The following is a 16,638-nucleotide window of genomic DNA, read 5'->3' as shown; positions in this document are numbered from 1 at the left end:
CTTCTTCTTCTTCTTTCGGCTGCTCCCGTTCGGGGTCGCCACAGCGGATCATCCGTATGATCCGCATAGTGATTTGGCACATGTTTTACGCCGGATGCCCTTCCTGACGCAACCCTGGTCGCCTCTTACGACACAGGGTTACATATATATATATATATATATATTATAATACCAAGCTTGCACACTAAAAACTCGGCTCGCCATCACACGATCCCTATGAAATTGCTGTTGCACTTAGCGGACATGCCGACAATGTTTGGGAAGTGTTGGCGTTCCATAGCACCACTTGCATTTTGCACAATGCGTATTTTTGTCATTCCCCGTGTACGGTCTGTCGTCTGCTACCAGCTATGTTGTACTGCTATTCCGTGCATGTGCACGGGTATCGCTAATATACATGTATATATATATATATATATACATATATATATATATATATATATATATATATATATATATATATATTAACAAGAGCTCAAGTGAGCACAAGATACGCACGAACAAGAAGGTATATACAGAATTGGGCTACTACATGGAAAACAGCATCCTGGTTGCCATGGCAACCACTTTAGATGATGAACGTATGTCGCGCCACACCGTCTCCACAGTCTGTACCTATGTACCAAATATGAAACGTGAAAGTTGAAAACTTTGGGAGTTTGAGTGCGGACAGGAACGCTCGGACGGACGACCGGTATCACAGTCATAATATGCCCCCATATATATATATATATATATATATATATATATATATATATATATATATATATATATATATATATATATATATATATCAGGTGTATAAAAACATAATGAAGCTGCATGTGTATGAAGCCTTCAAACCCATTGGTTGGAGAGCTGGCTTGACTCCACCCACAATTGGAAAGAAAAATCATGCGTCTGCCATGTTAGTTTTCTGGTAAGCCGAATTTGATGTTTTTGCAAGTCTTATATTGACAATTTATTTATTTTTTTATACATGCTCTCAGCTCATGGAAGAGGTATGACAGAACAAAAGGGAACAGCAGGAGAAAGGAAACACCAACATCAGGGTGGAAGGAAAAAGTAGATGGAGATGGACAAAGAAGGGATGCAGGAAATGATGAGGGGTAATGGAGAACGCAAAGGTGGACAATATGGATACATAAGCAAAATTTTTGGAGAGGTGGAGGTGGTGTAACAGGTGTAGAAAAGTCAATTTGAATTATCTATGCTACGTAACCACGGTGTATTATATATACTAGTGCATGCCGGTAGGTAGGTGCGTGCCCGTACGTGCAAACAAAACAAAACACTTTCAAACCGCATGCCAGAAACAACCACACAGGCCGTTCCTTTGCTCTCACGTGCCCGTACGTGCGTAGCCATACATGCAAAAAAAAAAATAAAACTTTCAAACCGCGTGCCAGAAACAACCACACAGGCCGTTTCTTCGCTCTCGTAAACGACGACTGCATTGGGGCATTGTGTTTATCTATAAATGTGCATAAGAAATCGAGAAATTATTCGAATACAGAAAGTCATCACTATCCGGAAGTAGTGCGTGCCCATATGGAATGTTCACATGCAATCCACAAATTATCGCTTGCATTGAAGTAACAACTGCTGTAATATTTACACACACAGAGTTACTTAAAATGCAAATTAAAATCAAGTTTACTTCCCTGTCTTTGCTTGCCATGACATTCGCTGCCATTGACCATTGCCACTCCTACGCCACGGTGAGGCGACAGGGTAGGATTTGTAGGAGACCTTAAAGTACAGTGTCATTAGGTATTCCATGTTCAAATTGTTTTAGTTTTAAAATAGTTTTAAAAAAAAAAGTTTGCAAAGCATACCACCAAAATGAGATGCATTTCGTTGGGAAGCATGTTGAGTAGAGCTGAATTTCTTAACACTTCCAAAGGCCAAACCGTTTTGACACTTGGAAACAAAAAAAAGTTATGCACTTTTTTGATAAATTATTTTTGGAACAATTTTTCTTCAATAAATAAATAATAAAAATTGTCTACATGTACACAACTTTATGTTGTTCGCACCTCTTCATAAACAACATTGCTGAGGAAGCGGGCCTTCTTCTTTGTTTCCTCGTCCAGGGCAAGAATGCGGAGACTGCTGGATCTGCCAACGTTTTGATAAATTATTTTCGGAACATTTTTTCTTCAATAAATAAATAATAATAAAAATTGTCTACATGTACACACCTTTATGTTGTTCGCACCTCTTCATAAACAACATTGCTGAGGAAGCGGCACTTCTTCTTTGTTTCCTCGTCCAGGGCAAGAATGCGGAGGCTGCTGGATCTGCCAACCCTACTGGCCGCCACGTAGAACTGACCATGGCTGAAGAAGTCTCTTGTGCAGAAGACCCCAACACGGTGTAGCGACTGCCCTTGGGATTTATTCACAGTCATGGCAAAGTATGGTCATACCGGAAACTGCCGACGCCGCAGAGTGAACAGGAAGATGTTGTCAGATGGACTCAAGGTTATGCGTGGAATGAGCAATGTGCATCCAGAATTGACACCCATCACAGATTTTGCAACCAACAGATTTGGAAGGATCTGATGGATGATGTACCTTGAGCCATTGCAGTGCCCGCTCTGCTGGTCGAAGTTTCGTAGCAGCATGATCACCATACCCACCTTGAGAGTGATCCGATGTGGAGGCATACCAGATGGACAGAGGGTGTTCAGGAACTCAGGCGGATACAAATGATCACCCTCAGATTCCGCTGTATCGACGCTACAGCAAACATGTTCCTCCCCTGGAAATATGGTTGTCATGTAGTCATTTACCTGATCGACTTCGGAATTGATTGGACATAGTATAACACGCTCGCATAGCCATTTGGGGGTTCGTAATGTTGTTGTGCAAGTCCTTGTACACCCAAGTGACAATATCCTGAAGTTTTTCACTTGGAAGAATGAGCGGTTCCCTGAGCTCAACAGCAAATTCACCCTCTTCTGGATTGACAGGAATCTTCCCTTCACCCAGATCCAGCAGGAATTTTGCAAAATCAGGTTCGTCCTGTTGTTCTCCAGCACCCTGCATGATCCTCATGTTGACTGAGATGAAGTATCTGCACTTTTCTCCACAGGTATGAGCTCTTGAAACACCTTCCAATATGTCAATACAGCTACCGTGTGGCACAACGGTAAGGATCTGCCTCCAGTCACCACTGAAAACTATTGTGATGCCGCCAAATGGTTCCTCTGAGCCCCGAAGCCACTGGAATGTTCGATCTGCTGCCTCCAATGCACGACGATCCATCATTGAAACCTCAACCACCACCATTATATTCGTCATTCGTATGAGTGCTGCAGTGGTGTCATTTTCACTGATGTTGCAAGTGGACTCATCAGTGAGAATGAGAGGACACTTGGTCCTACTATGGAAGGTGACCCCTTTAAGCAACAGAGTAGCTGCAATACCACTTGCAGCAGTCACAAGAGCCACTTTGTTGAGTATATGAGACAATGTGAATGTTTTCCCAGTCCCACCACTTGCATCAACTGCGATCATCCAGCCATGTCCGTGTTCCACACTAGTCATCACTTTATCGACAACAACACGCTGCTCGTAATTAAGAAGGCACTCTGTTTGAGCGATGTAAGCCTCAAGTTGAGCGAAAAGCCGTGCCTCTCAATTTTGTCCCTCAGCTCCAGTAGCACTTCACTCACAATGCATCCATTTGGCTCATTCACACCTGCTGCAGGTATGAAGTCCTCGCACAGCGCATACTTGTGCCTTTCCCAGAACTGCACGTGGTTGCCTCTGAGAAAGAATATTTGCATGTTGGCAAATACGTCGCGGACTGCAGGGCCAAATGCAATATTTGCAGCCTCTTCCATAACAGAATCCACCCCTGGTCATTGTCAACGATGCCATATGCAATGAAGGCTGCCAGATAGGTCTCCATGACCCTACCACCAACACGACGGAGATCCTGAAAGCATGTGGGGCCAGGCACGCGGTACAGTAGTATGCGTAGATAGTACAACTCGGCATTATGTGAGTTGACGGAAATAATGGGGAGCCGCCCAACCGTATCAGCCTTACGGTTATCCTGGAAACTCAGCCTTCTCTTCCACAATTGAAACGTTTTCCTAAAGTAGGTGAAGTGTTGGAACACATCTGGATATAGAACATGACGCATGTGTGGATGGAGATTCATGGCTTCGAAAAAAGCGGTGAGCGTGTTGCAGGGAGTCCTGACTCCGCCACGTTCTGTACGGCACCTTCGTCATTGAACGTAATCACCTGCTCATCCTGTAGATGGAGTGCCAGCATCTCGACTGGTGGGTACTTGCTTTGAATGGGGAAATCGTATATGCGCCAGTATCCCTCAGATGTGGTGATGTAACGCCCTAGTTCGTATCGTGTCACTTCATCATGTCATAATGCCTCTCGTATCCTCTCATGTGGCTCTGGTCTGACCAGGCACTGGTCCGGGCCCTTTTCAAGGTATTTGTACAGGTACTTCACACTGGTGACAGCACATACAATCTCAAGGTTGATGTGAGCATCGTACCTGAGGACAATATATGGGTTGTTAAGCAATACGTTAGCACCACCTCGTATTGTCTTCATGATGGGATCACCAGGTGCTGCTTCTGCCCGTCTTCTGTGCAGGGGATAGGAGTCAAAGAAGCTTGTGGCTTCTCGTAGGGCTTTGGGATAGTCCTTTGTGCATTTCCGGTCTGCCATGCAAGGGCTCGAGATGTTCCATTCCCCACATGGGCCGTGAATCATGTGTGATGTCACGATATGGTGTAGTTCCGGATTTGTGCATTTGTCAGGAATCTCAGTAGAGACCACGCGATCGACATCTGCTGGTGTTCTGGGCTTGTCACGAGGTACCACGGTCAGGAGCATGTGTATATGGGGAAGGTGACGCTTTTGCGTTTCCTTCACCATCACATAAGTGTTCACATGCCCCAAGATGTCATTCTTGAGATCTGCTTTGAGTGCTTCCAGCTTCATATGAAACACCCGGGCGATGATATCAGGTCTTTCATTGGCTGCTAACTCAGTGTGGTACCCCTGGGAGCCGCAGGGTAGCAGAAGTATGCATGATAGAGGGTCATACGCTGGATGCATCGCGTCTATTGTCTGTAAACCTCCTCCTCTGAGGTGAACACCGACTGCCAGCCTTCCAAACTGCTTTGTTGTCATTGCCCCTGGAGCAATGACAGCCACATCGCTGTCTGGTGAGGGAAGGTTGACGGTACCATGATGAAGGTCTCGGCGCCGCGTGCAACCTGTTAACACAATTTTCAGTTCATTGGCACTATCATTATGAACCACATACTCAATGGCTGATTTGAATTGCTGGACGTATGGGTTGCACTCATGAATGGTCTGTTGTGCTCTCAGCAAAAAATGCTCATTCAGGCTACTGTTCGAGGTGTGGGCACGACGAAACTCCAGCTCATGGGCTGGATCGTGAAAGTCGATCTGAGCGAAGTGTGGGGTACAACCCAGATCGGCTGGAGGAGCACCAATGCAATGGTAAACCTTACCTTGTATGCGCACTCCAGGATTGAAGCCAGGCAAACCTACCTATCTCTCGGATACCGATACTTGCCATTGCCAGCGCGTTGTTATACTGTTTCGCGTGCTTCACAAAGTCCTGGTTAAGGAAAAGGTTTTTAATAGCATCTGGAGGTTGTGATGGAATTGAACTGGGTTTTGGATTCGTAGGATCATGCTTAAGGTCGACCTTGCCGTCGTTGCAGCAAAATCCTCTTCTCTCCTCGGTCCACACAAAAGCATCACAATGTGAGCATTTAGTGCATTGAAATAATGAGGTCCTGCACAACGTGTGCCTGTACTCAACATGAAGTTGCTCTCGGAAGAAATCTGTATCATCGTATCGAGCAAGGTTGCGATTCTCACGGTGAGCCTGCTCTAGTAACGCACGGTGTACGTCCTGATGGCGCAGGGCATCCCTTACTTGCCGGTCTTCTCGCTGGTGAGGGATTTCTTCTCCACGACGCCTTGCCTCGCGTCCAGTGTTGTCTGCCAAGCGAGCAGTTCATTCTTCATCCATTTCCTCTGCACGGCGCCTTGCCTCACGTTCAATGTTGTCTGCCAAGCGAGCAGTTCGTTCTTCATCCGTTTCAGCTGCATGACGCCTTGCCTCGCGTTCAGTGTTGTCTGCCAAGAGAGCAGTTCGTTCTTCATCCGTTTCAGCTGCACGACACCTTGTCACGCGCGTAGCGTCGTGTGTCAAGCGAGCAGCTCGTTCTTCATCCGTTTCAGCTGCATGACGCCTTGCCTCACGTTCAGTGTTGTCTGCCAAGCGAGCAGTTCGTTCTTCATCCGTTTCAGCTGCATGACACATTGCCTCGCGTTCAGTGTTGTCTGCCAAGCGAGCAGTTCGTTCTTCATCCGTTTCAGCTGCACGACACCTTGTCTCACGTTCAGTGTTGTCTGCCAAGCGAGCAGTTCGTTCTTCATCCGTTTCAGCTGCACGACGCTTTGCCTCGCATTCAGTGTAGTCTGCCAAGCGAGCAGTTCGTTCTTCATCCGTTTCAGTTGCACGACACCTTGTCACGCGCGTAGCGTCGCGTGTCAAGCGAGCAGCTCGTTCTTCATCCGTTTCTTCTGCACGACGCCATGTCATGCGCGTTGCGTCGCGTGTCAAGCGAGCAGCTCGTGCTTTGTTGGATTCCATTGCGCGGGCATGATGCGCAGCTTCGTTCCTTCGCTGTCGTAAATGACGACTGGATTGGGGCATTGTGTTTAAGAAAATCGAGAAAGAAATCGAGAAAGAAAGAACACAGTAAGTCGAGAAAAAAAATCGAGAAAGAATACAGTAATCGTCACCATCCGGAAGCGAAGTCCTCACTGTCCGGAAGTTCGCAATTACGTTTTAATGGCCAATTATTCAATTAGCACTAATGTATTTTGCCTTTTCCCAATGTCATCGCAAGGAAAAACACAAAGAGAAAAAAAAAAAAAACGTGCAAAAAAATATATATATATATTTACTTCCTGCTTATGGAGCATACCAGCTCACTCTGATGTTACCCAAATTTATGCACCGTCTAATATGAAAACTCATAACTTGGGGCATTGTGTTTATCTATAAATGCGCATAAGTAATCGAGAAATTATTAGAATACACGAAGTCATCATTATCCGGAAGTCCGTACATTGTAACCTGTAATAGGGAACGCGGCTGAGCTTCCATTCCCCCATCGTCCACGCCTACGCAGCAACGTATCCTGTCATTGGTTGGCAAATAAATGGACATAACTTGGGAAGCACTTGTCCGATTAATATAAAACCTTGAAAAGGCACATCCTCAGGTCCCCAGCAATGTAGTTGGCAAGTTTCAATTAGATCGGACCAGTGGTTGTCGAGAAACAGCGGTCACACACACACACACACACACACACACACACACACACACACACACACACACACACACACACACACACACACGCTGGAATTATATATATGCACCAAAGCAGTAGGCATATTTTTGCTTCATGTATGTAAGGTTTGTTTTTTTTTGGGGGGGGGGGAGGGAGAGTGGGGAAGCGATGAAGGCAGTGATCTGTCCAATACACCGCCCAAATAAAGGGATGAGTAATTTGTATAACAAGTTAAAGTTTTTGGATGTAATTAACCTGAGTTCTCAAAGCTGAATAGTGTGAATGTATCGTTTAGTGCTATTCCTGGTGGTAGTGGCTATTCCATCCATCCATTGGGAGCATACTTTATACAGAGCGCACAGTGCTGCCGAAGCAGTCTCCAGAGCTATTGGCCACAATCCTGGACAGGTCGCCACTCCGACGCAGGACACTCGAATTACAAGTCACTCAAACCCCCCGCAGATCACCTTATATCCTGATTTAACAAAAAAATAAAAAATAAAAAAAAATAAACTACCGTGAACAAACTTTGGTACATCATGGGTGATGAAGGTTGTGGTACAGTTTCATTGAAATAGTGTTTGTAATTTCGGTGGAGAGAGTAAATACCTATTTTGTGGGGGTCAATCCCACACCCCTGTAAGCCCCCTTAACGAGTGCAGATTTTGTTTGATCAGGTTAACACACAGAATACACAGATTTTGATCAGGTTAATACACACAGATTTTGATCAGGTTAACACACAGAATACACAGATTTTGATGCGGTTTGGCATCAGATATGAAGCTTGTGGCTAAGTTTCAACAAAATGTGTAGTTTCAGAGAAGGGAGTAAAACACCTATTTGGGGAGGGGGGGAGGTAAACTCCCCCCCCACCCCATCCCATAGGCCCCTTTAATGAGCGCAGATTTTGATGCGGTTAACACACACAGAATACACAGGTTTTGATGCGGTTAACACACACAGAATACACAGGTTTTGATGCGGTTAACACACACAGAATACACAGATTTTGATGCGGTTAACACACACAGAATACACAGGTTTTGATGCGGTTAGGCATCAGATATGAAGCTTGTGGCCAAGTTTCATCAAAATCATGTGTTTGGTTCAAGCGATAATGACTGGTGTTTACAGACAATGCTTGATTGCATAAGCTCACCGGCCTAAAGTCCAGGTGAGCTACAAATGAGAAGTAGGAGTGGATGTGTGAAGGGGTTGCTGAGTAGATGAATTAAAGGGAATAGGTTTGCAGGAGTTAGCTGCAATGGGTTGTCAAGTACTTGTGGTAAAATGTATTGATATCTGAAGTGAAGTGGTGCATAACAGTCAAATTTGCTCAGATTATAAACACACCTCATTTCGCTCAAGTTTGTTGTGTGTGCTTTGCCTTCCTTCCCTCTCCCCCCCCCCCCCACCACCCCTCCATCCTCGAGCTAAAGGATAACATCCAAGGTTTTCAAGACACCAGCTCTCGATCCTCTTTTGTATCGGTTGCAGGATCTTTCACAAGTTCTCTCATGCCTGGAAAAGACAGTCAGCATAAGTAAGGAAGCGAGCGAGTCCCTGGGCATGACTGTGGCGGGAGGCCTGGCCAGTCGGAGTGGAGAGTTGCCAATCTTTGTCACCAGTGTACAAGCTCACGGCTGTTTGGGTCGAGACGGACGTGTTTTTAGAGGTACGCTGTTCAGATTGGGAAAACGTATTTTTAGGTTACATACTTAAGGACAACTTGAATATACGTCATACATACACATACAGGAAAGGAAGAGAAGACACACAAACAGAGAGTAGTTGGGGGATGGGGAGAAGGAAGTGACTATCAAATGTAGACAGTGTAAGCCAAGCAAAGAAGTGTTCCCCAAAGATGCAAAGAAGTCGACCACCTCGGGTCTTAAGTAACTTATCAAGGTTCAGGAACATATCAAATTACCTTTGTAAGGCAATTCCCCCCCCCCCCCCCAAGTTGTGAGCAAATCTGAATTGTATCTCTTTGTTCCGATTCCATCCAGGTGATGTTCTTCTGAGCATAAATGGTGTCGACTTGACACTGAGAAGCCATGCCGAGGCGGTCGCCCAGCTGAAGGCATGTGCAGCATCCACGCTGGTCACGTTACGTGCACTTGAAGTGTGCTTTACCCAAAATGACAGGCACCTCGTTCAAGAATCATTTATACGACCCACTGCAGATGAAGATGGGGACTCCAGTTGGTCGCCACCCTGGTTGATGTGGCTTGGCCTACCCAGGTGAGGATCTCGGCTAAAAAAGAAGAAAAAGTGGACAAACAAAAAAATGTGATAAAAAAAAAAAGATGCATTCAGGGAATTATCAGGGAGCATGATTCAACAGGAAGAAATGTCAATGGATCGACTGCTATTATAATGCACTACGATGAATAAATATTAAAAAAAAAATTCATTCAAACAGTACATGGTAAAATAACTTAATTAGAGAACATAATATTAGAAGAAATTAAGATGGAAAAAGAAAAAAATAACAATAATAAATAAAGAAGAGGAAAAGTGATAAATTCTTTACTGGACTTCATTGCAAAAAGTATTGCATTGAGTGGAATTGGAAATCCACAACACAGACATGCTTTTGTACATTGTGCAGCTTTCTGCAGAACCGCAAGGAAGTGGTGCTGCGGAGAAGCCGTTCAGGAAGCTGGGGTTTCAGCATCGTCGGAGGCTACGAGGAAAACCAGAGCACGCAGCCCTTCTTCATAAAATCCATCGTGCTTGGAACACCGGCTTACAACGACGGCAGACTCAAGTCAGGCTTGGAAACCGCTTCACGCGATTTTTGCTACTCTAGCAACAAGGAAAGGAGGACAGCACAATAGATGATGGGCCTAAAGGCTCTAAGTTAATCCTGTTGAAGTCACACAAAAACCAAAAGAAAAACAACAAAAAAGTGCTGGGATAGTCAACACTTGATTAGAAATCAAGCGAAGATTGTTAATGACAAAATCCAATTTGCAAATCAGCGTGCTCAGAGATGCAGCATCCCAGCTCCACAGCAACCAAAGGGCTGTGAAAAAATTATAAACCTGCTTTTCTGAACCCAAGGACAGATGGCTTAAAGACATGTCTCTGCATTGATGGGATAGTTCAACATTACCTTTCAGTCCAAACGTAATACACTATGGTAATAATTAGAGCTGGGTGGGAAGAATAGCCTCGAATCACGATTACTCAACTTTGAGCTTTCTAACCTGGGTTTGAATCTCAGCCCAGCTATAAACTATCATCCCGGTGTTTCACAGGAAGAGCGATTCATAAATAGGTGCTATTTCTCAGATGGAAGTTAAACGGGTATTCCGGCTGCTGTCGTTAGTTAGTGAACGCTAAAGACCCCATGGTGTCCTTCGTGAAGAGGAGATGAGCTTCCGCCAGCACCCTGGACAAATTCTAAATTATTGCCCTAACCTCATTCAAACATCAGGCTTGGCTAGCCAACTCATTAAAAACTTGGGCCGAGCTAACCTCACAAGAACGTGGGAATAATTGTGGTGGTTAAAGAAGGCTATCTACAAGTTAGTGAAAAGCGTACCTTGGCCTTGGGCCAAAGGTTATCTTGCTAAAAGACCTTGATTTGAGAGTTTCATTTTTTATGAAAAATCAGTTTTTTCGTCATGACGACGAAATTTTTATACATCTGAGAAACACTTTTCTAGGGCTTCAATTTGAGGTACTGCTCAATATTGTTAGTCAAAGATTTAAAAATGACCTTCATGAAGGTCAACATCGACCTTAGGCGCTAACCATGAAGGTCAAGGCCGATAGCCACCAAAAACTAATCAGCTGAGCGCCTATCGATATGCTATATATCCACCAAGTTTGGAGATGATGCGATAAAATTTACTCAAAAGCTAAGGGTTTCGTTGAATTTGATGTTTGACCTTTGAAATTTTGGGCGTCGAAAGCTATTGCGCTCACGAGTATACATGTCAAGTTTGAGAGCCATTGCTTTAGAACTGTGACTTAGAGAGCAAGTTGAAAGTTGAAAATCAATTGTAACAGACAAATATATAAATATATAAACAAAAAAACAAACAAACCGATCGAGTAACATATCTTGCTTTAGCAAGATAACAATAATAAGCAAGCAATCAAATGAGTAGTAATCCCAACGGTTTAAAAATAGTTTTGATTTTACACCAAACTCGACCTTTTCATCCCAAAAGATGGCAAAGCCCAACACTCACCAGCCAGATACCACTTGAGTTTTGACCTATTAGGTGTACAACCCATATGTGTCCAAGTGCAAACGTTCCTCCTTACCTGTGGACTAAGTCTAGAGGAACACTATATGATTGTACAGAAGAGTTAAGTAGAGCATGTGCTTCAGCTTTTTCTCATCCAACAGATGCGGCGACATGATCGTGGCCGTGAACAGCCATGTTACGGCCGGCATGAGCCACGCGGCGCTGGTGGCTTTACTCAAAGAGGTACGTGGAAAGGTCACACTGACAGTAGTGTCCTGGCCCGGCAGCATCATGTGAAAGGCACCCTATGTATGGAAATGTTGGGAAATACTCGATGCAGCCATAAATACTGGACCAGCATCAGGTTTGCATCATTGCAGGAACATCCTCTTCGAGTCAATTCATGTACCGGGTGCCAAACATTCTTAAAGGTTATGTGGTTGTCTGCCATAAACAGCTCAAAAAGCAAGATCAGAATACATTCCAAGCTGGAACAAAGAACACGAGGACCAAGGGACTTTTCCACCATTTTCCATTCCTCTTAGACTCAAAAAATCAAATAATTAAGAGCCATTTCCAAAATCCTTAAGTGAGAATTGGCAAAACGAAAGTGAGGCCTGAAATCCCTCGTTTACACCTCCCACGATATTAAGATTAAATTGCCTTAGTGTGCAAACATTCCATGAGGGAGTTAAACTAGGCGGACAATTTCATGGTGCGCTCGAGTACTTGGAGAATAAAAGGAAATGGCGTAGATAATAAAAATGCCTTTTAAACCACAATTCTATTATAATAGTAATAATAATACTAATAATAATAATAATAAGAATAAATTGCTGGGAGACTTTTATGACCATGAAAGATGCAATTCGCGACTTTGCAAATCCGTATGATGTATACATCTGCACGGCACATTATTATATTCTTTAAGTTGTATTTTTCACACTTCAGTGCAATTTGTACTATAAGAAACAAAATCCGACATTAGATGACGGATCTGAGTGTGGCCTCATCTCACGTAGCTGTAACATACAGTACTTACAAGCACTTTCACAATTTAAAACAATTCAATAGAATGTGGCGATTCAACCAAAAGTGGTCAAATAAAGACACCTTGGTTAATGTACAAACTTTATACAGGAACTTGTTTTTTTTTTTTTTTTTTTTTTTAAATAATCCCATTGAATATTGCTGCAAGTGACAATTTTAAAATCGTATGTTACGCCTATAATGTCATAGTGCTCCGATATCGCCATTAGAATCGATTGTTCAACATGTAATGTGTTGGTGTTGCATTAAAATAAATTTTCAACACACAAGTCAATGCCTATTCAGTTACAAATACTGATAAGTATAGTTAGATAAGTGTTATAGTGCTTCATAACTACATTTTAAGGGCTGGCAGGATCACTTAGAAGTGTGCACACTCCTCCGAGTTGTTTACCAGGGGATTCCAATCTCAACCCAGTTATGAACCATCGTCTTTGCGTTCCGCATCTAGAGCAAGGAATCAACATGCACGCCATCCCTTTGGATGGAAGATAAGCAGGAAAACCCTTCTACCAGCACTGGTCTTTGGTGGACGTTAAAATAGGCGAGTGTTTAACGAAGAGTAGGTGAGTTACCTTCAGCATCCTGGCTGAATTCAAACCCTTTCAGTTGTCAAACCTTGACATTAGGTTTGTGAAATATTTGGGCCAAAAATGTTCCCTGGCCAATCCACAAAACTACTACCACTACTACCAATAATAATAATAATCCACATTTCCAGCTAAGGGGAAAAATGGCCCCTTTGGGGGGGTGGGATTTGACCCTTTTGCACTTTGTTCCCTTGGCACGGGGGGAACATGAGGACAGGGCAGGAATTTGGAATTTTGGCAATAGTGTCAGCGATCGCTCACTGACTCTTCACAAAGACACCGTGGGATCTTTAATGTCCACCAACTCATGCTATGCCTGGTGTTGGCTTAATGGTTAGGGTGATGGGCTTGGGATCCAAGTATCCTTAGTTCAAATCCCCCTTGGCTGTTAAATTAATACCAGGTGGGGTTGACTCTGCCTGTCATCCTTCTGAGGTCGGCAAAATGAGTACCAGCATTCTGGTGTCCTGTGTCGGAGTAGCGACCCGTCCAGGATTATTTATACCCAATAGCCAAGGAGACTGCTTAGGCAGCACCAACGCTCTGCACAGAGTATGGTCTCAATGGATGGATGGAACTAATGCTGGCAGATGAGACACCTAGTTTAACGTCCATCCGAGGGACGGCACACACATTGATGAATCAGCCTGAAGTATAATGGGAATAATTGTGACCGTTGATGGAGCTGTAATACACAGAGCCTCCCTTTCAGAGCTACCAATTTGGAATCCTCAAAATAAGAAACTACTCTGCAAACTTGAGCCCCAAAATTTCACATCTGAATCACAAACTTCCAATTTCAATGAAGAAAGGACTTTGGAACGATTTAATTTGGATTGAGGTGGAATCAATGGGGAAAGGACTTGAGCATTGAGCATGAGGGGAATATACTGTACAGTGGAATGTACTACGTGAAGGTTCAGGTATGTCGCACCATTTCTCATTCAATCCTCTTTGGCCCGACAATTCTGCTCAACATGGAAGCCATGGATGGCCTCGCATTTTGATGTTAGATTGTCCCCAATATAAATGAGATTCTGCATTGCTTCAACCCAATCAATAAATGGCCAAAGTTTGACTAGGTCATAATTAGGCACCATATGTGGATATCTCAAAACAACACAAACAGGTGTGCTATCAGGTCATCAACCACATGGTGCCACATGACCTCCACACCAAGTATACAAAGCGTCAAAAACTTTCAAACATTTTAGTTTATTTTTGTCCAAAAAATGCTTTTGACAAAGTGTTCTTCACATAAAAACAGTTTGAACCGAGTGCAAAGGGCAGTCATCTTCTTTCTTTTTTTTGGTTCCATTTAAACAGTGCCAACAATCACCAAAATAGCAGTTTGTGCTGTCAGTGCCGTGCAATTTGTGTCCTCACCAATGGCCCTACCTTTCAGCATTGGGCACGATGGGTGGCACAAGAATTGAGGAAAAAATCATGACAAACGTGGTCGGGGTGAGGGGGTTGAGGAGGGGGGGGGTACGATGGTGCAAGAAAGGGGTCTTGAGAAATTACATTTTCTCAAACTCTGCAGCCAAACTGCTCAAGTTGTTGCTTCTTCCACTCACTCCCTCACAAGACGATATATTTTGCAGGTTCTCGGCCTCCAGTGTTTCAGGCGACCTGAGGTAATCACTAGGAAAATAAAAATATCATTGTATTAGAAAAATGTATTAGGCGAATACGATGCATCAAGAATCAGCAATGTGCAGGCACGACATGGCACCAAAGGTCAACGCACGACGCCAAAGGGCAAGGCGTGGCACCAAAGGCCAAACTGTGCAATAGTATCACAGCTTGCATGGAGTAACAAAGCTTGCAGGGAAAACTGTGATATTCGACACCTCGTTCAACCTTCATTTGGTGTATCAGAGGAAGACGGCTCATCCAGCTTTTTCATCATTGGACTTTTCTTTATTTTAGCTGCAAATGGTTCTGGAAACCCTTTATACAGTATTTGTTATTCCCTACTGCCCACAAGTTTTTTTTCTATTGCACGATATATCTGCTCGGCAACGCACCATCTTTCTTTGTTTGCAAATTAAAGACCGGCTCAATGTCATCAAGCCATAACCAAAGTCCTGATGTTTGAATGAAGGCTCCACAGACCAGCGCTCAACCCCCTTCACAGCAGTGAGTGCCCACCTTAAACTCAACTTGAGCATAAATGCAACATTTCATTTAAAAGTTTCACAGAAACTATTATGTATCATCAGTTATTACACCACAACAATGTGATACATCAATAAATGTGTGCACCGTCCCTCGGACGGACGTTAACCTGGGTGTCCCATCTGCGAGCATTATTTGGTGGATGTTAAAGATGCAACGCTCTCACAAAAAGCAGGAGAGTCATCTCTAGCACCCTAAACAAATTAAAAATTCCAGCCTGGACTGTGGGTAGAAATTGTTGTGCTCTTCCTGGAGGTTCCCTGACACCGGGTTACACCTCTTGCTATCTTAGGGTGTGGTTGATGTCTGGGCAACAGTTTCTGCACTATGAACAAATTCACCAGGTACTTCACATATTTCATGCGAACGGCCTTCTTCAGATATGAAGGACCACCAACAAACATCAAAACAGCATTTGCACAATGCTCATGAGGCAAGACAAATTTTCAGTAGCTGTTCAAATCAAAATAAACATTGATAATTAATCAGACGGCAGAGTTACGCGGACACCAGACTGCTCAACGCCCACCGTCCAATATCACCCGCCCTGCATGAGGAGTACCCATGGGTGTTTTGTCCTGTTGAATCCGCTCCAATTTGCCAGGGTAACTTGCTTTCCGATGCGCGAACTGTTGTTGGGCAGACAGGCAGTACAAAGACGCCTTCGCTGGTTCCTCCAACTGTAAACATCCACCACAACAAAAACCTTTTTAGCCACGGAAGGGCCCCTTCCTATCAATAACGATTTGGAGTTGTCCAGTTACTTTAGTCTCTGAATACCAAGTTTCAAAATAACTGAAATGTGGGTGGAAGAGTGGCTTCAAGGCATGTCCTCTCACGCTGCACTCTGCCTGTACGAGATTGAAGTACCTCTCCACGTCGAGACTAGTCGGCATGGAATATAAAAGACCACCAATAACATGGAGCTGGTAAATAAGTCAACATCGTGCAAAGGAGCATATTTGCAAAGTAAAAACGAAAAACAAAGGAGAACAAAACAATTTTGTAATTCAAAGGAATTGTAAAAAAAAAAAAAAACCCCAAAAAATAAATGAACTATTTCCAATACTTTTCAATCTGAAAAGCATGTTTTGTCGTTGCGACTGGAAGAAATAATATCACCCTTCCGCCACGCAGCGGGGGATAAAAATCCATTTCTTCCATGTCAAAGTTGCAGAGTTGAAGATCACAATGGATGCACCATGGATCAAATGGCCTA

General features: G+C 43.8%; 2 protein-coding genes across 8 annotated transcripts in view; one reads left to right on the top strand and one right to left on the bottom strand.

The window, feature by feature from the left end:
• Positions 1-12,763, top strand: part of LNX2 (ligand of numb-protein X 2) — a 156,988-nt gene extending 144,225 nt beyond the window's left edge. For 4 of the 5 annotated variants that reach the window (XM_085852661.1, XM_085852660.1, XM_085852658.1 and 1 more), the window contains 4 exons: positions 8,888-9,065; positions 9,400-9,634; positions 10,005-10,163; positions 11,760-12,763. In XM_085852661.1, the coding sequence (XP_085708787.1) occupies positions 8,888-9,065; positions 9,400-9,634; positions 10,005-10,163; positions 11,760-11,895 (708 nt within the window). In that variant the 3' untranslated portion in view covers positions 11,896-12,763. The remainder of the gene's footprint in view (positions 1-8,887; positions 9,066-9,399; positions 9,635-10,004; positions 10,164-11,759) is intronic. The other variant, XM_085852662.1, reaches the window with a different exon arrangement.
• A 1,550-nt stretch (positions 12,764-14,313) lies between these two features.
• The window catches only part of LOC147014582 (uncharacterized), a 32,020-nt gene continuing 29,695 nt past the window's right edge, over positions 14,314-16,638 (bottom strand). Inside the window, exons 14-15 of one of the 3 annotated variants that reach the window (XM_085852666.1) lie at positions 15,949-16,099; positions 14,314-14,882 (exon numbers count right to left, since the gene is read on the bottom strand). In XM_085852666.1, the coding sequence (XP_085708792.1) occupies positions 14,759-14,882; positions 15,949-16,099 (275 nt within the window). In that variant the 3' untranslated portion in view covers positions 14,314-14,758. The remainder of the gene's footprint in view (positions 14,883-15,948; positions 16,100-16,638) is intronic. The other 2 variants (XM_085852665.1, XM_085852663.1) reach the window with 2 other exon arrangements.

The sequence above is a fragment of the Eptatretus burgeri genome, chromosome 13 (genome assembly GCF_056783735.1).
Source record: "Eptatretus burgeri isolate ZD-2024b chromosome 13, Ebu_testis_v1, whole genome shotgun sequence".
In the NCBI taxonomy this organism is placed as follows: Eukaryota; Metazoa; Chordata; class Myxini; order Myxiniformes; family Myxinidae; genus Eptatretus; species Eptatretus burgeri.
The sequence above is the reverse complement of the archived record's forward strand: the minus strand, read 5'-3'. Positions and strand labels throughout refer to the sequence as shown.